Source organism: Tachypleus tridentatus, chromosome 10 (assembly GCF_004210375.1).
Source record: "Tachypleus tridentatus isolate NWPU-2018 chromosome 10, ASM421037v1, whole genome shotgun sequence".
Taxonomy (NCBI): Eukaryota; Metazoa; Arthropoda; class Merostomata; order Xiphosura; family Limulidae; genus Tachypleus; species Tachypleus tridentatus.
Genome location: NC_134834.1, coordinates 166112382 through 166137091, shown reverse-complemented (window position 1 = coordinate 166137091; position 24710 = coordinate 166112382). Strand labels below are relative to the sequence as shown.

Sequence of the window (24710 nt, the reverse complement as noted above, 5' to 3'; positions counted from 1 at the left end):
TTTACTAACCTCAAGATCACTAGAACTGATACACAATTCAAAACAGAAAAATCACCCATACTGGATTATACATTCCCTGGGACTCAGCACATGAAACAAAACAAAAACTCAACATATTAAGAAATCAATTAAACACAGCCACAAAACTATGCTCACCCGATAAAATTAACGATGAAATCAAGACTTCATCAACGTCAACAAATTTCCTCAAAAAAAAAAAACATGGAAAAAATTATACGTACACACCTAGACCAACAATAAATCCCAAGATACAACAAACTACTAAACCTTATACTGCTGCATACCATATGTTCCCGACATCAGCGAAAAAGTAACCAACATTTGAAAAAAAAATGACAAAAGACAACATTCCAGTAAACACCAAATTTATTCAAAAAATCAGGTACAAAACTAAAGTCCATACTATGTAAAAACTACACTGACAAACACAACACCAACATAATTTATAAAATACAATGTAACAACTGCAACGACTTCTATATTAGTCAAACAAGCAGAGAAATGGAAACTAGATTCAAAGAACACAAAAAACACCTTTTCATGTTTTTGAACACTGCAAATCAAATACACAACTATAGAAAACACACAGATACTAAGTAGGGAAGCAAATATAAATAAACGCAAAATCAAAGAAGCCCTACTTATACAACAACTAGAACCAAAATTAAACCAATATAAAGGAATACCTTTATACCTATACCAATTAACAACCTTACACCTAACTGCAACGTTCCCTATAATCCCGTACCCGTTTATACTCTCGTCCCTAAGCCACTCCAACCAGATATCCAAATCAACGTTGCATTAGATGTTATTTAATTTCCAATATCGTCGTGTGCAATCAGATCAGCTACCCGATCAAATATCCAAACTTGTAAATCAGATCAGCTACTCCGATCAAATATCCAAACTTGTAAATCAGATCAGCTACTTCGATCAAATATCCAAACTTGTAAACTCTCTCTTTCTTAACCTGAAGATGAGCAAGGAAGGTCGAAACGTTGTTCTCTCCTTATCAATAAAAGTGTTAATACCCACATCAGCCGTTCTGAGATACATTTTTGTTTCAACTGGGTTACTCGTCATAAAGAATTGTCTGATAAATATTTTTCCTATGATCACACACCCTTATCACAATTTTAAAAATACCACTTTAATGGGATAAACACAGTTTATAATTTTTACAGCATTGTTTGTTTGTTTTGGAATTTCGCACAAAGCTACTCGAGGGCTATCTGTGCTAGCCGTCCCTAATTTAGCAGTGTAAGACTAGAGGGAAGGCAGCTAGTCATCACCACCCACCGCCAACTCTTGAGCTACTCTTTTACCAACGAAAAGTGGGATTGACCGTAACATTATAACGCCCCCACGGCTGGGAGGGCGGGCGAGCATGTTTAGCGCGACGCGGGCACGAACCCGCGACCCTCGGATTACTAGTCGCGCGCCTTACGCGCTTGGCCATGCCGGGCCCTTACAGCATTCAACAGAAAACATACATGAAACGACAAACGTCTTACTTACTTTAATTACACTAACGTTATTGTTTACTTTATCAATCGCACACATATTAAATTCATGGTACTAATTGTTCTGCCTGAATGTTCTAAAGCACTTTGACTTCAGTTTCATTATACTGTTAAATTGTATATTTTGTTAATATAATCAATGTATAGTTTTTATATAATCACCTATTTTGAACACAAAGTTCCAGGGTTTTTATATCAACTTTTTTTACTAATACTAAATATTACACTTATTATACGAGCAAAGCGAAAATACTAAGTCAGTCCCTCTATATAACAACCAAGTAAGAAGTACAAAGAATTAAAAAACCAACTCATAAAATAAAATTACTTACACATTCTTCTAACACGAAACTAATATTATTTTACTTTCGGTATATATTGTGTTCAGTGTTTTCAAGAAACATACGAAACTATTTTAATGGCTTCTGGGTGGGGTAAAATCTGACAGTTTATAACTGTTATAAATTTAAAAATAGTCCTTCCTTATTTTGCACTTCTTCATTCTATTTTACGTCTTTTAAATATGTCTGGTTTTAAAAATGAATTAATAAGGCATCAGTTTTTCTAGAGGTGTTTCCATTTCGTTGAAAAAAATTTATCTGTATTTTTTTTAATTTCGCGTAAAGATACACGAGGGCTATCTGCGCTAGCCGTCCCTAATTTAGCAGTGTAAGACTAGAGGGAAAGCACCACCCACCGCCAACTCTTGGGCTACTCTTTTACCAACGAATAGTGTGATTGACCGTCTAATTTTAACGCCTCCATGGCTGAAAGGGCGAGCATGTTTGGTGCGACGGGGATTCCAACCCGCGACCCTCAGATTACGAGTCGAACGCCTTAACCCACCTGGCCATACCTGGCTTGAGTATTTATCTGATTTTTGTTATAGAAAGTGTAACCGTTTTAGATACTTGAACATGTTAAACTAATTAATAGTTCATACTTGGCTTAACCTCAAGAGACCTCTTATTATAAGACTCTATGATTTCATAGGTTTTCCTGTTATTTTCATTATTCGAAAGTAACAAATAGAAAGACACTTAAGATGGCAAAGGTGTGGTTTTCTTATAGTAAAGCTCCATGGGGCTATCTGCTGTGTCTACCGAGAGGAATCCAACCCCTGATTTTAGCGTTGTAAGTCTGTAGACTTTCCACTGTCTTAGTGCGTGACAAAATAGTGCTGAAACGACGATATAAAGTTATAGAAAATATCTTCAAATAAATCCAAGCTTATATTCATGAGCAAAAATGATGTAGTTTTCAAATTAACGCGAGAAATTCACAATGAAGGATCTTTAAGTTAGAAATAACCACAGCGATATATCGTTTATTTGAGAAAAAGAAAAGAAACTTAAATAATACAGCTGTGAAAAGGCTTAGAATGAATAAAACACGGAAGTATAGCTTGAAGTTTTAGAGATGTCAGTGATAGGTGTGCTTCATTATATCGAACATTTGTACCTCACTACACGAAGCTTTACAAGCTTATCTTGGGTAAACCCGTTAGATGTATTACTACATCTGAAAGAAACGTTGAAATAAAGTATTTTTACGGGGTTACCAACCTTTGGGCAGAACTTTGATTTGTCTTGGATAAATTTGGAGTTAAAATGTTTAAGTGATGTTACTAGCAGATATATATGCTAATAACAAAGTCTGTTCTTTCTCATATTTTTATTGTAATTTACATATATATGGTTAAATACACTCAAGACAACATCTTTGATAAATTAAGAAAGAATTAACTGAGTAATATGATTCATTCAAAATCGTATATGGGATACTCTTTAGGCCCGGCATGGCTAGGTGGGTTAAGGCGTGCAACTCGTAATCTTAGGGTCGCGGGTTCGCATCCCCGTCACACCAAACATGCTCGCCCTCCCAGCCGTGGGGACGTTATAACGTAACGATCAATCCCACTATTCGTTGGTAAAAGAGTATCCCAAGAGTTGGCGGTGGGTGGTGATGACTAGCTGCCTTTCCTCTAGTCTTACACTGCTAAATTAGGGACGGCTAGCGAAGATAGCCCTCCAGTAGCTTTGCGCGAAATTTAAAAACGAAGAAACAAACGTTTACAATTTTTGATGTTGTTAAGCTGAGTACGACGAACCAGTAAAGAAATCACTTTTAAGCAGCTAAATCAGTACTGATAGATGCAAAATCATTTTATCTATCATTTACCATTAATAAATTTAATCATTGTATTCTGTACTTATCCTAACTTGAGCTACTATTCAATTTCATAATTTTTTTTTCTTACATGTGGCGTGATTAAAGCAGAAAATCTTAAATAAGTGGTTTGATTCATTATTGGGTGCATTTATTTTACATCATATTTAACCATCAATTTGCAATGATTTATGAAAAGAAGTGCCAACGACACCCACAAACTTTCCAAGTTTCAATACGGCTGAAGACGAAAATATAAGAAAAATCATTTATGATGAAGTAGTGAAAATCGAACACAAAGTATTGATATACATAACTAAAAGAAACTTCAACATCCTTTCTTATGTTTGTAGCGTTTCGAAGGATGTCGTTTAAAGAATATTAGGGCGTTTTCCCCCCAACTTGGAGTTTAAAGTTTGATAAGAAGAAGAGGCATACAAAAACCAACAACATTTGACGGAATAGAAGTTTATATGAAAAGTTTTAACATCAAATCGACCCAGAAGAGCCACAGACAAAAGGTAGGAATATGGGATATGTAACTGTGATCCGAAAGAAGTAATCTTCAGGAAGGTATTTCAACCACAGGGTTTGATATTTCACGTGGGACCATTCAAAAGTTTAAACTTTGCAAAAGAGTCACATTAGTTGGAAGAAAAAAATGTGAAAATATTCTGTGAACTGACTAAACAGAGATAGAGTTCCTTTAAAAACTCTAGCAAAGACTTTGTGCGAAAGATGTAACCCTGAAAAGTTTAAGCAAGGAGTATGGGTGAAACAGTGAAATATTGCGGTTGGTCTATAACGCTATGGGAACGTTTTTCTGTTGCAATCTGAGATGTATTTTCAAATTGTTACTATCATGAAGAAAGAACAGCATCATAACATTCTGGCTGGTAACGCAATACCAGTAGAAGAAACTTCATGGACTCTGGTTTTGAATTTCCGTAGTATAATGATTCAAGACCAGCTGATAAATGAGTATTGGGAGAATAGAAAAGAGCTGATGATAAAACGTTATGAAATGGTCAGAAAAGAATCGATCGAACCAAGACAGTATTGGTAAAACGTATTGCTGCTGAAGGGTTAATTTGCGTAAGGCAATACTGGAAGATTATGAAGCGAAAATGATAGAAAATATCAGTTGATATCCTCAAAAACCTGGTGACGTCCTGGTGACGTTATAAAGTTATTATAACTTTAAAGATAAAGATACGCCTGATGAATAATGATAAATCAATTCGTTATGGTTTAACGGTTGTTACAAATAATTAATAGAAATAATTATTTATATACAAAAGTTTTACAAACTCGCAAACAATATTCAGACTTCTACTTGGTCTGGAACTGAATATTTTATCGACGATCTAGATCCAGGAGGTGTGTTTTGTGTTTTTTCTAGCCACATCGGGCTCTCTGCTCAGCCCACCGCGAGGAATCGAACCCCCTGATTTTAGCGTTGTAAATCCGGAGACATACCGCTGTACTAGAGGGAGACCGGATACAGGAGGCGAAAATTACTTTTATGTTATTACACAGATATACTTCACTTGACTCTTGTTTGGCCTAACGCAGTTTACAAGCTTATTTTTTACAGAGAAAGACAGATATCTAATGTCTTCGTAGAAATACTAACGTCCGAAAATAATTATCTAAAGTTGAACGATTTCTAATGTTCGAAATATATAAACGTTCCTGGTCAAACAACTGTAGTTTTCCAATTAACAAGCGTTAATCACAATTATAGCTTTCGAGGTTTATAGTATACTGACTACAGCTGAACAATAATATTCTTTACTGTCTCTTGGGTCCCCCGCTAGTACAGCGGTATGTCTACGAACTTACGACACTAAAATCAGGGGTTCTATTCCCCTCGGTGGGCTCAGTAGATAGTTTGATGTGGCTTTGTAACAAGGAAACACACACATATACTGTCTCTTGACACGTCAATTTATAAACTTTTTTAGGCGATGTTCTAGAAAGTTCAATTGACAACAATACTGGCAATTACGTTGTTAATTCTTACGCTCGAGAATTTTCCACAAATTTAGAGAACAAGCGGGATTTATGAATTACACATTTAACAAAATATGTTACATGTATGAAACCAAAACAAACGCAGATATTAAAATAAATATAAAACAGTAGATCCGTTACAGCTACTAGAAAAGTACCTTACTATAATACATTTGAAAATAATACATTTTGTGTTGTTGTTTTCTTAATATTACCGGATACCACCTGAAGTGTTCGATTCTAGCTCTACAATAGTCATTCAACCGGACACGAATAAAACCTAGATTGATGATTGCTCTGTTAACTGGACAGCCAGTTTATCTAATTTTTGTGATATATGAAATCAAATAAATAACTAAATGCTACTCTTTCTGCTAAACACTTAAAACATTTTCGAAGTCGTCAAAAGTCTCATTTAAATAAAAAAATTATGCGCATGTTTCGAAATTTCTACATCTTCTTTAGAGTTTTTAATATAGCGCTATTGCTGAATTTGTGTTGCAGAAATTGTTTGTTTGTTTTGAATTTCGCGCAAAATTACACGAGGGCTATCTGCGCTCACCGTCCCTAAATTCGCAGTGTAAGACGAGATGGAAAGCAGCTAGTCATCATCACCCACCACCAGCTCTTGGACTGGTCTTTTACCAATGAATAATGGGATTAATTGTCACGTTATAATGCCCTCAAGGCTAAAAGAGTGGGCATATTTGGTGTTACAGGGATTCGAACCCGCGACCTTCGTATTATGAGTCGAGTGCCTTAACCACATGGCCATGCTGGGCCAAATGTTGTAGAAATACACAATAGTACTCTTTGTCCATCGCATACAGTCAAACACAGGATTCTAGCAACAATGTAGAAAGAAGCTAACGTAAAAATTAAACAAAAAACTATGTGTTTTGCAAAGAAGGTGATTGTAGGTTTCAATAGATACATTTTAATTCCGTGCAGATAAACGTCATATTTCTATTATTTATTTGAGTTTAACTGTTACGCAAGTGCCAATCATTCATACTTAATTATTATGATTGTGTGTTTTATCAAAACGTTTAGGTTATTTTCTTAGTAAATCGAAAAATTGTTTAAACTTTTAACAAAACTGTTTCAAAAACCAAATCCTTACCTATTAATATTGTAGAAAATTATATTAGGAAAAAAAATTTTTCTCATCAGTATAAGAATTATTTCCGACTGGAAAATAAATTCTGCTTTGTATAAAACAGGGAAGATATATTATAGTGTTGGATAAACTGTGTCTCGGTTTATATTTAGAATCATTATAGAACATAAAATTTATAGCTAATTCTTACTCCTTTTTTTGGTGTCCAAGGGATAATTTTGATATATTGTAATATTAAGAATAACGTTTAAGATAATGCTTTAAAAATTACCTTATACCTTCTCAGCACCACTTTCCCCCATAACGAAAAAGAAACAAGTGTACAAGACAATCTCATTATATAGTTTTTAACATAACCATCTCTTTAAATGTCTATAACTGAAAAAAAATGTATTAATATTGCTGCTAATAATCGTAAATTACCCATAAAATTCGAGTGTAAAAGGTAACTGGTGAACTTCTAGCTGGCAATAATGCATAATTAAGATTTTGGAAAACTGTTACCTTCAGCCGCATATGGTTACATTTTGTTGCCTTCTTTTAAAGTGAAAAACGTTTTCCTATGATCAGTATTTAGTTATTATTGCTTTTATGAAAAGAAGAATCTGGAATATAAAATTAGATTACGTGTCTTTATTCCATCTTGATGGTTTAATGTTTCTGGTCCGAAAATCGAGAAATCGGTGTGAGTTAGCAAATTCTATTTGTTTTTATTATTACGGTTGGGCTTATTGTCCATTTATTATTTTTTTCTGTTGTTTAGATTACATTTAAAATTTAGTTCTATTAGGACGCTAACTCCTAATAACGTCCCACATAATCATCTGTATTTTGAGTAAATATATATGTGTATTTGATGAAAATGACATCTTCCGTCTCGATGACGTAACAGATGCTACTAATGTGACATAATAGTATGTAAGTTTATAATCACACGGGGTTGTATTCTTATGACCGGCCCGGCATAGCCAAGTATTTTAAGGTATTCGACTCGTAATCCGAGGGTCGCGGGTTCGAATCCCTGTCGCACCAAACATGCTCGCCCTCCCAGCCGTGGGGAAGTTATAAAGTAACGGTCAATCCCACTATTCATTGGCAGAAGAGTAGCCCAAGAGTTAGCGGTGGGTGGTGATGACTAGCTGTTTTCTCTCTGGTCTTATACTGCTAAATTAGGGACGGCTAGCGCAGATAGCCCTCATGTAGCTTTGCGCGAAATTCAAAAAACAAACAAACAAAACACAAAGTGGGTCACAAGAGTATTCTCAGAACAAGTGGACATGTTAACACACATGTTAACACAACTGGAAAGAAAATCTAAGGCTCCATTTCCACAACCATAAACGTTGAGAGTCCATTCTACCCACAGACTTATTGGAATTCATCGATTTATGCCACCGCAGTCAACCCACCACCCCTGTCTGTTGAAAAGTTCGACTGACAGCAAGTCGGATTTTTATGACTTAACATTTATTAAAAATTTAAGATATTTTTATGTGTCTCAAGTACTTAAGATAAAATGGGTGGAAACTGCTGTTTCTTGTTTGAGGGGAAGGGCTACTAGAATGGCAAAAAGCTTTTGGGATCAGAAATAGCTTTCGAATACTGGGAAGACTAGAGAAACAATAACCAATTTCTAGCCAGCGTTGTTAGATAATATTGAGTTGACTGAGGAAGTCTCTAGGAGGAAATATCTTGCTAATGTATGGGAGTCAGATGTAATGCTAGTTTGGAAAACAGAAAATGTACAAATTATAGAGCTGCAGAAACATATATTGTGAAGTGTATAATTCCATAATTATACGTTTTCTCACGAGAATACTTATAATACCACTTTTGTCATATTGATCGCTAATATGCTTAAATTTGTGTAGCAATTTGAGCATTCACGGAAGAATGAAATTTTAATAATGAAATAATTAAAACCGAGCATCATAATGGACCTGTACGATGCCATGCTTGTAATCGAATAAGGCACTTAGCTATGCATTGTTCAAAGAAAATAAAATATGGAACAAAGGCACAAATGACAGCATTTAGAAAATGAGAACATTGATAGGAAAAAAAATGAAATTTTGAGTTTTGTAAAGCTAAAACCTTCCATTATTTACTTAACAACAACGGAGCTGCCATACCTAACCTTGAAAATTAATGGTACGAAGGAAGTAAGTGATATAGATACTGGATAGGATTATTCACCACTAAATGAAAATATATGGCAACAAATCAAGAGAAATGGTCCATCGCTTCAACCAAAATGTTAGAGTAAATGTAATTTGTGTCTTACAGATGAAATGACGAACTGTCAACAGTTAGGATATGTTGAAGTAAAAACTATTACTTATAACGAGCATTGTGGACCAATACTTTGTGTCGTCCAAGATTTAACTGTATCTTGTCTGATTGGATTCATTTCCATTCAACAAAACGAAGGAGTGCAATCCTTAACAACTTCACAACTGTTCTTGGAATTAATGTGTCAACTGTCAGGAATGACTTTGAGAATAAGAAGACGAGGGTTGAAGAAATATGATGTTCACATCTAAAACGTAAAGACTGAACAACTAAAACAACGTGTGCTGAAATATTCCAATGTTTTTAACAACTCTAGGCTTGTCTGAATATGTTATTGTAACCATGATCGAAAAGCTAGTGTTTAGTAAGCACTAAACCACAAGTGATCCACTGTCCGAACATAGTATTGTAACCATGATTGAAAAGCTCGTGCTTAATAAACACTAAACCACAAGTGATCCACTGTACTTTATCAGAGGCACCCTGTATCAGTACCTCAGGTTTGTCCAATGCATATTGGTAAATTCTTATTAAAATGAAAGATCGACATAATACTACTTTCGCAACAGATAACGAACTTTATCAGTGTAAGGTGACTCCTTTTGGACTTTAAAATGCACCATCAACCTTCAAACAACCATAGCAGGAACAACTGAATATTCTGAGGCTTATATTGACCTTGAACTGGTTTTCTTCAATATACGTACTGTTAATCGTAAAGGTTTTTAAAAGATCATTTTGACAATCACAAGTATCAAATTCAGAATATTAACCCTCTTCTGAGGAAATACACACAAATTATGATGAATTGACAGTTGTACAGATTTCCCAATTTCAAGGAACTGCAAAGAGTTAAACAGATTCTTGTGTGTGTGTGCGCCTGGTACAATCATTTCATTCCAAACGTTGTTGAAATTGCTGAACCTTCATATCAGTTACAAAGAAAGCTTGTCATGTAGAAATTGGGACTCTTCCCCGCCCCTCGCCAAACGTGAGAATGCATTCCGGAATTTGAAGAAGTATTTATGTGAATCTCTCTTCTTAATGTGTTCACCTTTTTTTGGAATTTTTTTCATACTGGTGTTTCAAATGTTGGATTGGGAGCAGTTCCATGTCAAAGGTGTCGTACCATATGCCAGCAGAACAGTGAACTCTGCGGAGGCTCTCTGCGCTAGCCGTCCCTAATTTAGCAATGTAAGACTAAAGGGAAGGCAACTAGTCATCGCCACCCACCGCCAACTCGTGGGCTATTTTTTTACCAACGAATAGTTGGATTGACCGTCACTTTATAACTGCCCCACGGCTGAAAGAGCAAGCATGTTTAGTGCGACGGGGATTCGAACCCGTGATCCTCGGATTACGAGTCGAGTACCTTAATCTCTTGGCCATGCTGAGCCATATTACGAACTGTGTTACTCCATTGGTGTATGAATTAAAAATCCCAGCTCAGGTCCAGTCATATTTCTAGTATAAAGAGATCTAGTTTCCCCTGTTACAATTCTTTCGACAGTGAAGAAGATAGTAATATCGTTCCAGGCAATCACAAAAAAAAAAAAATGCCTATTCCAGAAGACTCGATAGTTGTCCCACACATACTAAAAAGGAATTCTGCTGATGCATCTTATTCTTATTATTCAACGTATCTTCGTAGAATTGATTATCGTAGTTAGCTGGTCTTCAAAATGTTGGACTTTCGATAAGCCGAACCGGTGTTGCAAGCTATAAAAGGCCTAGTTGAAGATTCAAAAACATGAATCGTATTTTATGTTGAAGTGATTAATGTCAACATTTTCTTCTTCAGGAGTATAAGATAGCAATTTCTGTTTTCTTTATGATTGTGTTTGTCGTTCCTTTATTTCATTCTATCGTTTAGTTTGTCTATGAATTTTAAGCTGCATTAAAGCGCTAACTTACCTTTTACACAATCACTTGTACTTGAGTTTTGTGTGTGTGCATGATGAAACTGACGCCAGCTCCCCTAGCGATTACAAACAGATACTACTCGTGTGGCAGAAGAGTATGCAAATTCATGAATACTTGAAGTCGTACTCTCGTGACCTATTCTATGAATAAATACCGTGCCAGAAGGTTCGCTAAAGAATAGAGGGATAGTTATTGTTATTTGTTTCTGGATATTGAAAGGTGCTGTTTGAATGCTACGATTGCTGTATTTTTTAACTAGTTTTTTTTCTTGTTCTTTATTAGTGAGTTATTGATATTTACAATAGTTTTTGTTTATTAATATTGGTGTGACGTCCTGGCCACGCATTTGTTTATTAACTGCTCAAAAAATTAAAGGAACAAGTACATATTTCAGTATATTTTTGTCATAACTAAATTTATGTGTGAAAAACATATCCGTTCGTCCACAAGTGTATTTCTTTACGTTTGCGAGTGAAGTTTGAAGCAACTCAAAGGAAACTCACCTCCCTCAAGAAGAATAACACTCAAGGTGCCTTATACAAGGCTGTTTGTTTTTTGTTATTGTTTTTAATTTCGCGCAAAGCTAGTCGAGGGCTATTTGCGCTAGCCGTCCCTAAATTAGCAATGTAAGACTAGAAGGAAGGCAGCTAGTCATCACCATCCACCGCTAACTCTTGGGCTACTCTTTTTACCAAAGAATAGTGGGATTGACCGTAACATTATAACGCCCCCCACAGCTGGGAGGGCGAGCATGTTTGGTGCGACCGGGATTCGAACCCGCGACCCTCGTATTACGAGTCGAACGCCTTAACACGCTAGCCCATGCCGGGCCCGACAAGGAACTATGCATTACTCATTAATTCTCGAAACCAAAACAAACCTGGATATTTTGCAGCTCGTTTTGTCAGTGTGTACCGACCGCTCTTACCACTTCGTTCTCTGTCAGATGCTCAAGGATGGCCAGACCCAAAGGAGGGTGGCACAGCGCGTCGGTGTGTCATCAAGTGTTATCAATCGACTTTGGCGACGCTAACAGGAGATGAATTCTTATGGCAAGAGACCAGGCCAAGGCCGTCATCGCTGCGCAACAGCCAAAGAGGACCGCTAATATTGTGACTACCACTTTGTGGGACTGGTTAGCTACGACTCGGTCACTGTGAAATGACCTTCAGCATTCCACTGGAACCTGCGTGTCTACCTAAACTGTTCGCAATCGTCTGTTCGAAGGACGCCTTCAGGCCAGACGGCCTGCAAGAGACGTCATTCTGACAGAGCAACACTGTGCAACCAGATTGGAGTTTTGCCTGTCACACCTGCACTGGGAACTTCGTCAGTGGGCCACCGTGCTGTGGACAGACGAGTGCATGTTCACTGTGTCTCATGATGATGGACGTGCGAGAGTGTGAAGACGCTGAGGAGAGCGACTTTCCGCCTGTAACATTGTGCAACTCGATGCTTATAAAGGAGATTCTGTAATGTTCTGGGTAGGCATATGCTTGGTTGGCCGCATGGACCAACTCATACTCGACAGGGGTGCTCTGAACGCACGACGATATAGAGACAAAATTCTGGAAGCCATTGTGAGGCATTTTGCCGGTGCCCTCGGGGATTGGTTCATTCTCATACAGGTTAACGCGAGAGCCCACGTCACTAGATTGTGTGTGGACTTCATTGACGAGGAAGGAATAGAGACTTTTGAGTGGCCCGCCAGATCTTCAGACTTAAATCCGATTGAACATTGTTGGGATATGTTGTCAAGGCGTGTTAGTGAACGCTAGCACCCTCCTCAGAATGTACAGGCACTCCGACAAGCCCTGGTAAGCGAGTGGGCTGCCATACCCCAAGATAACATCGATAGACTGATTCGAAGTGTGCCAAATCGGTATCAGAAGTGTGTCACATCCCGTGTAGATCACATTAGATATTGATTGTTTCAAACATTTCTTGAATAAACGCATGTAAACTGTTTAAAGTATTGTTTCATATGGGATATCAGTTTTGGTGATATTGGTCATTAAGAATTTTATTTCTCCATGTTTTACCGTTCATCACGCATTAAAAAATTGATACAGATGGAACTAAAATGAGGCGAATTTACAAAAATATAAAATATCATCACATTTGGAAGACTGAGATAAATTATATAAGAAAACGTACTTGTTCCTTTAATTTTTTTAGCAGTATATATATATATATACAAACGTTGTTATTGTGAACGATTAGTTTTTGTTATTAAACCCTGGTTGTAACGATGGGTTCATCTTTTGACCTCTCGCTGATGCTTGTTATCTATTCGCATTTCTTTCTTCTCCTCTCAATCTCTCATAAAGGTCGACAGTTCATCATTGAAATGAATGAACAAAATCTTTTACAAGATCGTGATGACTGGATCAATAAGATATAAGATGAGTATTTGTTTCGAAATGATTCAATATAATAAAGAAACTGTCGCATCAAAAATTACCTTAAAGAGCGACTACAATATGGGCCCTGCATGGCCAAGTGCATTAAGGAGTTCGACTCGGATCGCGGGTTCGAATTCCTGTCGCACAAAACATGTTCGCTCTTTCAATTGTGGGGGCGTTATAACTTGACGGTCAATCCAACTATTCGTTTGTAAAAGAGCAGCCCAATGGTTGGAGGTGGGTCTTAGACTGATAAATTAAGGACGGTTAGCGTAGATAGCCCTCGTGTAGCTTTGCGCTAAATTCAAAAACGCACAAACATACTACAGTATGAATATAGAAGTTTGCAGACAACAAAACTCGACTTGTACATAACATATCAGATCTTGAACGTAACAGATGATTTTCGAATTACAATCGGCACACGTTATTCTATCGTTTCTCAACTTCTTTTGTAAATAAATCAAACTTCCTTACAAAAACTATAGTATTGTATACATTGCCAAATAGACATCAATGATAGCATAAAACCTTGAATAAGGGAAAACATATCGATGTTTATGAGGCTTACATATGAACATGTCCTATCGTTACAATAAATTTTATGACTTAATTAAGCAACAATATTCGTATAGTATGCTCTTTTCTTTTTTAACACTTCTCCCTGTAGCACAGCTGCATGACTGCCTACTTGCAACGCTCGCAACCGGCTTTCGACACCACTTGGTGGACAGAACACAGATAGTCCTTTGTGCTAAACTACAAAGAGACAAAATATTTTAAAATATTATTGTTTTTAACACCAACACAGTCATCTTTTGATGCATAAACACTAAGTACGAGATAAAAATCAAGGATATAAGGTTAGCTACTTTGATCAAAAATCAATCAAGCACTAGACAACGTTTACTCATATATTTAGTATTTCCCAAAATTTTACATTCCAAAATTATGTTTGAATATCAACATAAAGACTTGTCGAATGACTGCCAGACTTCTAAACATTTCAGAACAACAGGCCCCAAAAGTAACGTATGTTTATATACTTTACTATTTTTAAAACCAACAACTTTCTGACTCTTATTTCTCTATATAGAAAAGAGACGAAGTAATTGTATATATAAATTATTCAAAGCATTTTTGTTTCTTAAATTTATGAAATGTTAAAGTTTCTTCACTGTAAACTGGTACTATTTTTATTGTATTTTTAATTGCTCTCAAAGACCAATTACTTTTGCTTTGTTGATTTGTGGCATACTATTCTTTGTCATTTACCGCCACGGTTCAGTATTTTTGGGCTACAACAACAAAGCTCAAAAATACGAGAAAACTTTCGATAACCCACATCGATTAGTTGAAGAAAATTTGCTGCATGTATCTTGTGTATAGTCACAGTGACGTCAGAAAAATGTCTCAACCATTCATATTTTAGTGACAACCAGTCTAGAAAGTTCCCCGTCTTATCTCTTTTTTTTTTCACTTTTAGACCTATATTATATATAGGATATGTTGACTTACAACTTACTGGTTATACCTTCTTTGCAAATTCAAACTTTCTAAAGAAAACAAAACATGTTAGCATATTGTAATGAGGTTCATCATCTCTCATTTACGGTCCGGCATTGCCGGGTGGTTAAGGCACTTCACTTGTAATCAGAGGGTCGCGGGTCGAATTATTGTCACAACAAATATCCTCGCCCTCTCAGCCGTGGAGACGTTATAATGTGATGGTCAATCCCACTATTCGTTGGTAAAAGAGTAGCCCAAGAGTTGGCGATGGGTGATGATAACTAGCTGCCTTCCCTCTAGTGTTACACTGCAAGATTAGGGACGGCTAGCGAAGATAGCTCTCGAGTAGCTTTGCGCGAAATTCAAAACAACTCATCTCTCATTTTAATTTTCTTAGGCTCGGCATGACCAGATGGCTAGGTCCTCGACTCGCAATCTAAGGGTCGCGAGTTCGAATCTCTGTCATACCAAACATGCTCGCCCTTTCAGCCGTGGAGACGTTATTATGTTCCGATCAATCCCGCTATCGATTGAGTAAAAAAATAGACCAAGTGTTAGCAATGGGTGGTGATGACTAGCTGCCTTTCATCTTATCTTACGCTGTTAAATAGCTCTCGTGTAGCTTCCCGCAAAATTCAAACAAATTTAGTTGTCTTTTTAGCAAGAAGTTTTTCTCGTGGTTAAAATGTTGAACCAAATTAAAATCAAAATCTCAATACAGTTTCACTCTTTTATCCAAGAAAAAAATAATTCATTTTTTGTTGTTTCTTCAGAATTTTCGCGCACGCTACATAGAGATACTTACGTTTGTTCGTTTTAGTTTCTTTTGAATTTTGCGCAAAGCTATACGAGGGCTATCTGAGCTAGCCGTCCCTAATTTAGCAATGTTAGACTAGAAGGAAGACAGCTAGTCATCACTGCCCACCGCCAACTCTTGGGCTATTCTTTTACCAATGAATAGTGGGATTGACCGCAACATCATAACGCGACCCTCGGATTACGCGTCGAGTGCCTTAATCACATGGTCATACCGGGCTTACACGAAAAAACAAATAAGACTTTCAGATAAAGATTGAAAAACGATCAAGGAACGTCTGCTCTTTCGTTAGGGTTATTTTAAGCATTAAAAGCCCAATAGATTAAATGTTCTGACAGACTAATTTCTGTTTTTGAAAAAAATTAGTACATTAGTCCTAGCTCTTTCGAAAGACAAAATTTTCTTTTTCAGAGGTGCGTAAAAAGTTTTAAAGAGACAGCGAAGTAGCGATAATAAAACTGATAACCCTAGCTCTTTCGTAATATAAACCGTCCTTCTTCATGACTGAATGGGGAAATTATTTAAATGACCATGTACACCCTAACACGTTGTACTTGTTGTACTGTTTATTAAGTTAATTATAATATTTAAAAGAAATAAACGTATATATAAACATTTTAACCGTAATTAACTGTAAAAGAGGGGAAAAAAAACCAAGTTAATAAATAAATCAGTATTGTTGGGGCACTGAATACAAATTGTGATAAAGAGGATTTGGCTTTAAAGTGCGAAACTGATCGAATGGGCTTTCTGAACTGTACTCTTATCAGGAATCGACCCTCAGATTTTACTGTTATAAGCTTCCCAGTTTACCGTTGAACCACCAGAGGAAGAGTTTTCTTCTCTGACGTTGAATACAAAATTATTGCGTGAAGCCCTTAAACATTGTCATTAGCGACGTTCAGCGTCTGTGAACATGAAACAATCATGTGCGTTGACGCCTTTGAACATTGTCATCAGTTATGTTCACCGTATGGGAATACGAACAAAATTTTGTGTTGACGCCCTTGAACACTCATTAGTTGTTATCTTTAACGTATGTGAAGATTTAAAAAATATATATGTTGACAAAAGAAAATTTCTAGAACTGTATATTTACGAACGGATTTGAAAGGAAAACCACTTACTATAGAGTTAACTTGTATAAATGGACCGAGAGAAAATTCATCATAGGTCTTATTTACCGAAGGATCTTTAATAAAAACAACGATAAATGTTAGCTGCGTCAAACTTATCGGAAAACAATTACGATACAACTTTTAGTGTATAATAACAAGATAGTTTAACGTGTAGTTTGTTCCGACTGTAACGTTCTTGAATATCTATTATTATGTAAAGTAATAACTGTAATTTTATCTACTACATTATTCTATTGTCTCACAATGAGCTCGAGGAAGATAAAGCGAGTCAGACAACAACCGCCGTGTAATTTCTTCTGTAAACACTTAGCGATCCGTTAACTCTCGAGAGGAGACAGAAATTGTAATTAACAAAGTTCCATTTATCTGCGACTAAAATCTATATACTTGGTAAGAAGTAACTTCATATTTGTTGAACATAGTTTGGTTTTGTTCTGGGATAATTTTATGAAGTTTTACTATGCTTAATTAATTCGAAAATACATACCGTTACTTGTGCAAATACATAAAAATATAAGTGTTTATATTATCGTATTTATAAAATGATCTATAATTTAATCAGGAGAAAATACAAATATGTTAACTAAACTTGTTGTTCCTTCGATTTACGACACTAAAATAAGAGGTTTGATTCCCCTCGTTCAATTTAAACTAATAATAATTCCAGTGCGTGATTTTCAGTGTCATACATTATACAAAATGTTTTATCCTACAAGTTCGTTGATTGTTTTTTGTGTTCTTACCCTGAAATGAACACTGTTTGGAAGTATAATATGAAACAGACAACTTTCTTTCACCGGGCTACCTAAATTTTTAGCATATCCTAACTGCCCTCGTAAACGCTGCTATTAGGACTATATAGTAAATAAAGTGTGGCTGACATATCATTAGATTCTTTACTGTACTCATAAGTCCTTATAATTTCTCACATTTGTTTTTTGTTGTTCTTACCTTCAAGTACAATAATCTCTTAGAAGAAGTATTGTGTTTATCGTTCTTAAAAAAGCCATAATTGAACTTATTATATAAATTTCTCTATGCCCATCAATAGCACAGCGGTATGTCTGCGGATCCACGCTACTAAGTATAGGGTTTCGATACCCGTGGTGGGCAGTGCACAGATAGCCCATTGTGCAGCTTTACGCTCAATTACAAAATCAAATAAAATTTGTCTCTACTTTCCCTTGATAGTCAGTATTAATATGACAATACTTGCTAATGACACTTTTAGTTATGTTTAGAAATGAAAATTTTATGGGATTGACTGCATCTGTTTTATTGGTGGCTGGTTTTATCTGTCGCATAAGAAGGTCTTATCAGAGTTTAGGTACCACTATAATAACAACGTATAATATTGGAAAAAAAATTAAAGTTAGATATAAATATTAATTTCAGATCAAATGCAGAACATATACGGTACAAATAGAAATGGACAAATATTGAAATACATATAACCTTAATGGATAAAAGAAACGGCAAGCGGATGTAGAAACGAAACACTTGAGTTCTCAATACGACATTTCTTTGCTTTATTTACATAATAAAATAACAGTAAAAATTCTAGTATAGACCATAATTCTCTACAATTAAACTTCATAAAGAAATATCTGAAAAAATGTGTAATCTACAGAGAGATTTTGGAATAAAAAACAACTTATATTTTAACAGACATTTCTCCTACAGAACACTTATTTCCTCTAGAGACATGTTGAGAATGAATCATTCATGAGTTTTATTCAAGAAGGAAGGCTTGGACATGGTACGTAATGTTTCTCAACCGTATTATATTGAATTCCTAAATCACTTTATCTCCCTTTCAATTATATTGTAATGGTGATTTGAATAAAGTGCATTTCAGTGTGTATTATGTTGCTAAGGTTAATGAATTATGTTCGGAATAGATGATACTTACAATAACTCCGTTTAGAAATAGCCTTGGTGTACTTGTTTTTCTTATAGCAAAGCCACATCGGGCTATCTGCTGAGCTAACCGAGTGGAATCGAACCCTTGATTTTAGCGTTGTAAGTCCATAGACTTACCGCTGTTCCAGTGGGGAGCACTAATGTGTTAATTGAGAAGGAGTGAAAGTACATCAAACGCTTTTCTGAAAGTCTGTGAGACAAACTTACTTGAATGATGGAAAGCACTTCAGATATCTTTTTGAAAGTGTGTGAGACAAACATGAACAAACTTGCCTAAATAATAAAAAGCATGTTCGACGCTTTTCGAAAAATCTATGAGACAAACGTGGACAAACTTACCTAAATGATGGAAGAAAGATCGTTAGACAATTTTTTGAAAATCTGTGACACAAACGTGAACAAACTTGCTTACATGATGAAAAGCACATGAGACACCTCTTTTGAAAATTTATGAGAGAAATGTAATCAAACGTAATTGAATGTAATTTATTATTCACAAAGTACGTGTGACTAATGAAATTTACTTCCCTAGCGCCCCTCGCTAGTACAGCGGTATGTCTTCGGATTTACAACGCAAAATCAGGGATTCGATTCCCCTCGGTGGGCTCAGCAGATAGCCCGTCGTGGCTTTGCTGTAAGAAAACACATACTTCCGTAGGAAAACCGTTTTTAACAATAATTATTTTAAATATGTATTTCAACTTAAAACGGCAGTGTATTTAGAAATATTTTTTTTGACGAAATGTTCAATAACCTTGTAAGAAAAGCAAAAAAAAAAAACAGTATAAACCTTCGTTTAATGATGTTAGCAAAATATATACTTACGTTCGCTGTATGAATTTTCATACTTTATTTTCATAATACAGTTTGGCGGTTTAGTCAGACAAGGGAAGATGACCTTAAAATGCTGAAGTAAATCAGCATTTGAATTACAAGTACAAAAGCAAGTGTTTAGCTCATGTCATTTGATATGCACTGCACAGCGAAACTATTAAAAACCTTTTCCAAACTTACCTCAGATCAGGTAAGTAAGGAAGCTGCAGTTAGCTTTTAAGTTTTTTATATTATGACAAATTATTCCTTTGGTTATTTTAATGCTTGTGTGAAAGTAATGCATAATTTGAATATATCAGACTTGCATTAGATAAATAGTTAATGTTTAGCACCAAGCTACATAATGTGCTCTGGCGAGCGCTTGTATTGAAACCAGAATTTTATGGTCAGAGGACTGCAGACCTGCCAACGAACCACTGGGAAGCAAGATAAACAGATATGGCTCTCCCACGCACTACGACACCACGTAATAAACAATATACTTGTTTAGTGTAAGAAATAATTATGTGAAATTCCAAGTATCCTAAAAATATAAGAAACTTTTTTCTTAGCAAACAAAGGACATGTGTTGACTTCGTACTGCATTTAAAGGCGAAAATAAAGTTTACACTAACGAAAAGTATTCATAAATAAACATACCTTCCGACTTCGCCAAGATGTGTTCTCCGTTAAAAATACTGTTACCAAAAGAGCGCAAATCAATGACACGATCGTTTGACTGAAGGAATACATGGATGTGTAGAAGATTCACCTTGAGATACTCGATGAGTGATCGCTTTTGTTCTTTAAAATTATATTTATTAGTCAATAAATATGCTGTGTTCTTGGTGAAGAAAACGTGAGTAACTTTAGAGATTTAATCAGTATTTAAAATTGTTAACTTGTAAGACAGAAATGTTTAGTTACATTACAAAGAAAGTCGATCTGAGAGTCGAACGCAGTTTCATCACTCGTTTGTTTGACTGCCTGGTCCTCTTTGAATAGTTGTTGTTCGAACCGCGTTATTTTGCGTCGAGAGTGTTGTTTCTGGTTGGAAACGCTATCAATACGTCACGTCAGACTACACCAATCACCAATTCGAAGAAGATTTTTCGAGGTGGCGCCGCCAGAAAGACAACAAATGGGAAGACGATGACCATAGGGAATGTAATGATAGTTCTGAGGCTTCAGGAGATGAAGTGTAGTTTTTACATGCAGACAGTGGCAAATTTAATTGGCTCGAAAATCAAAGTTACTTTTTATAGTATTGTATTAGAATGAAGTGGATATATCGATAAAAAGAGCCTTCCTGGAGGGAAACGTAGGAATAATATTTTATTATATTTTTCCACAATTAGTTACTGCCATACAGTTTATTGTAAGAGTTTAAACTGTTGACAAGGCATCAGTTTTGAAAGATTTATCGATATTCCTTACCAATATCTGATGATAAAAATAAACAAACTTAAATACGATCTAAAGTGATATACTCCAGATTATTGGCACAAAGGATAGACAAATCAACCATTTAATATCCTTTTCCCCCTCACCAAACGTTCGGTTTGGTTTGTTTTAAATTTTGCGCAAAGCTACTCAAGGGCTATCTGCACCAGCCGTCCTTTATTTAGCAATGTAAGACTAGAGGAAAGGCTGGTAGTCATCATTTACCAACAAAGAGTGGGATTGACCGTACCATTATAACGCCCCCACGAATGAAAGGGCAAGCATGTTTGGTGTGACGGAAATTCGAACCCACAACTCTCAGATTACAAGTCGAGTGCTCTAACCACCTGGCCATGCCGAGCCCCAAACGTTCATGAAAAATCAATAATTCTTAGTGATATGCTTTTGAGAGTGAGCGTTTCTGATAAACTTCACGCATGAGAAGGCTAAAGTAAATATATATTGTGCTAAAACAGTGCTTTAACAGTAGTATGATTACATGCTATAAAACTGATCCTGCAATGTTTTTCGAACGGGTCCGGCATGACCAGGTGGTAAAGCACTGGACTCTTAATCTGAAGGTCGTGGGTTCGAGTACCCATCATACCAAACATGCTCGCCCTTTCAGTCGTGGGGCATTATATTGTGATGGTCAATCCCACTATTCATTAATAAAGGAGTAGCCCAAGAGTTGGCGGGGTGGTGATGACTAGCTGCTTCCCTCTAGTCTTACACTGCTAAATTAGAGACAGATAGTGCAGATAGCCCTCGTGTATTTTTGGGCGAAATTCAAACAAAAACAATTCTCCTCTTTTATGTTCTTGTTTCATTTGATAATTTTCATCATTATGTTTTCCGGCCTGTACACTATTAATACATACCACTTCAGTTTCAACTTCTTGTTTTAAAAAATATCTTATTATTGTTAAAAAGCACTGCCTGCACATATAGGACTTGACAAACACGTATTAATTAGATTGTTTTGGAATTTCGCACAAAGCTACTCGAGGGCTATCTGTGCTAGCCGTCCCTAATTTAGCAGTGTAAGACTAGAGGGAAGGCAGCTAGTCATCACCACCCACCGCCAACTCTTGGGCTACTCTTTTACCAACGAAAAGTGGGATTGACCGTCACATTATAACGCCCCCACGGCTGGGAGGGCGAGCATGTTTTGGCGCGACTCGGGCGCGAACCCGCGACACTCAGATTACGAAGTGTACGCCTTAACGCGCTAGGCCATGCCAGGCCTATTAATTAGATTCCTGCTTGTGGTGAGCTTCAGAAATATCATTGCTTATTACAAATAACCAAGTAATCCCAGGATTTTCTGTTTTGTTATAGTTGATATACGATTAGCTAGGTACTCGAGAAACTTAAACTCTATTAAAATGATTTCAAAGTGATTTTTTTTCTGTTTGGTCCAGATGTTTCGTGCAACTCTACACAAGGAGTTATTTGTGCATAGCTGTCTTTGAACTGACAAACTAGAAAGAAGGCAGAGCTAGACGATAGCTAATTTTATTTGATCAAATATGAAGATTTGACATCATTTTTATAGCGTGCCCACTATCCAAAGTGCATAGAATATTTTTCTCTACGATGGGATGCAAATCATGAAACCCCAGGTCCACGGTCTGAGCATTCTAGCTATTATACCATGCCTTGTATATAGAACTGTAATCATCTTTCAGTCAGATTGAAAATGTTGAACGCTTTGCCTGGTGCATTCCATTTAAAATTATTATGATTCCTGAAACGATTTGCAGTACACTTTATTCACTAGTTTTTAAATGCAATGTCACTATTTCAAACGTCAATTTGTTTCTAAGTTTTAGCTTTGTTTAATTTTTTTTTTTTTTATTTATCATTTTGGAAGCGATTAGAGAAAAATGTTGATTCGAAATTGAACATTCAATTTATCTTTAAGCGATTATTTCCGTGTGTACCTAAGGTTTCTCGGTAGTTAAGACTCCAAAACAAATATCTGTTTCTGACATGTAACTATGAAAGTCAATACAGTTAACGTGTATATCTGTATGTGTTCTGAGACAAACATGAAAAGGAAAGGAGCTTTAGTGTCTGCTAACGACAGAAATACTTTGGTGACCAAACACAAGTAAGCTCCTTACCATTTTTTATTTGACAAATTGGATTCAGTTTAGATAGCTTTTATTTCTTTTAGTGTTAGAGAACTAGAAAGCGAATGTAAGCTTATGAGAATTTCGGCACCAATTACAAATACACTTAACTATTTGTATGGTGTTGTAAGCCTTGGGATAGCATACACATCTATAATACTATAGCACTAATAAGTACAAAAATGTGTTTAAGGAAGTTAGTTTTTTCTTGTCTGAGTATACATACGCGAAAATTCAAACTGATGTTATTTGAGAAAAATATATTGTATGTAGTATTCTTCAACTGAGAATGCCCCCAGTGGCACAGCGGTATGTCTGTGGACTTACATTGTTGGAAACGGGGCTTCGATACTCGTGGTGAGCAGAGCAGCGATGGGCCATCGTGTAGCTTTGGGCTTAACTTCAAAACAAGGAAACAATAAACTGCGAAATGATTATTATTTTGGATTTACGTTTTATCTTTAGAAACTTCAAACATATATTATTTGATTATTGTTAGAATACAATACCAGTGCTCGGCTAGGAGTTTCAAAAGGTCCCTCAAAATTCATAAAGGCTCCACTCTAGCTGTTTGATCAGCCTCAGTTCTCTCTGTAATTACCCTAATGAAGTCTGTACTCGAGAACGATACTTATCATTCTGCCAAATACATTCTTGCTAGTTTGTGATTGAAATATGAACACAAATTCAAACATGATGCACCCAGTATCCCAAAAATCCGTGAACACAAAATTCGATCCATGAACACAAAATTCGATGTCTACTTTATACTCATATCCTATCTGGGTGATCTGAGAATGTTTCACCTTCCCTTAATGTCCTCTCTTGCTAGGATACTGCACCAAGTCCGCTTGACAAATTTGGTTCTGTTAACTTCCTCTCAAGAGAAAATTTGGCATTAGCTGGACATGCATACAAACCTGCAAGAACCTCAGAATTATTATGGACAGAATAAAGTCTATGCTTTACAAGATACTGTTTAAGATTTACAAAGTATAATATCTGGATCTTCACGTTTTGCATACATCAAGGATCCCTATTTTTTCACTTAGGTATACAACTAAAAAGAATTACTTATTGGCCCATCTATGGTATATAAAAAATATCATATTTTCTTTCCCTTTTAGTTTAGCATTGTGAACAGTTTTCCAAAGCATTCGAAAAAACGCACACTTACAAGCGTTTACGACTGACTATGTTTTGTGAATGGAAAATGTACCCTGGGAGTCTTGACCTAACAAATATTTATTGAACGGATGTGTCAAAAGTTCATTGACTGGCAAATAATTTAGAAATGGAGAGGTATAAAAGAATAATCGTTAGTGATACTGGATGTGGTGTTATGAGCCTACCATGCGATACTGTTATTGAGGTAGTCGTTCAAGATTAACTTTAACATAATACTTTTCGACATTTTTATCGATGTGTATCATATACCAAATATGGATGTGAAAAA

The 24710-nt window shown here is 36.0% G+C and overlaps 1 protein-coding gene across 1 annotated transcript in view; it reads right to left on the bottom strand.

Moving 5' to 3' along the window:
* The window catches only part of LOC143228563 (locomotion-related protein Hikaru genki-like), a 76897-nt gene extending 53262 nt beyond the window's left edge, over positions 1–23635 (bottom strand). The window contains exons 1-2 of the mRNA XM_076459802.1: positions 23582–23635; positions 20334–20544 (exon numbers count right to left, since the gene is read on the bottom strand). Of these exons, the coding sequence (XP_076315917.1) occupies positions 20334–20544; positions 23582–23635 (265 nt within the window). The remainder of the gene's footprint in view (positions 1–20333; positions 20545–23581) is intronic.
* Positions 23636–24710: the final 1075 nt, after the last annotated feature.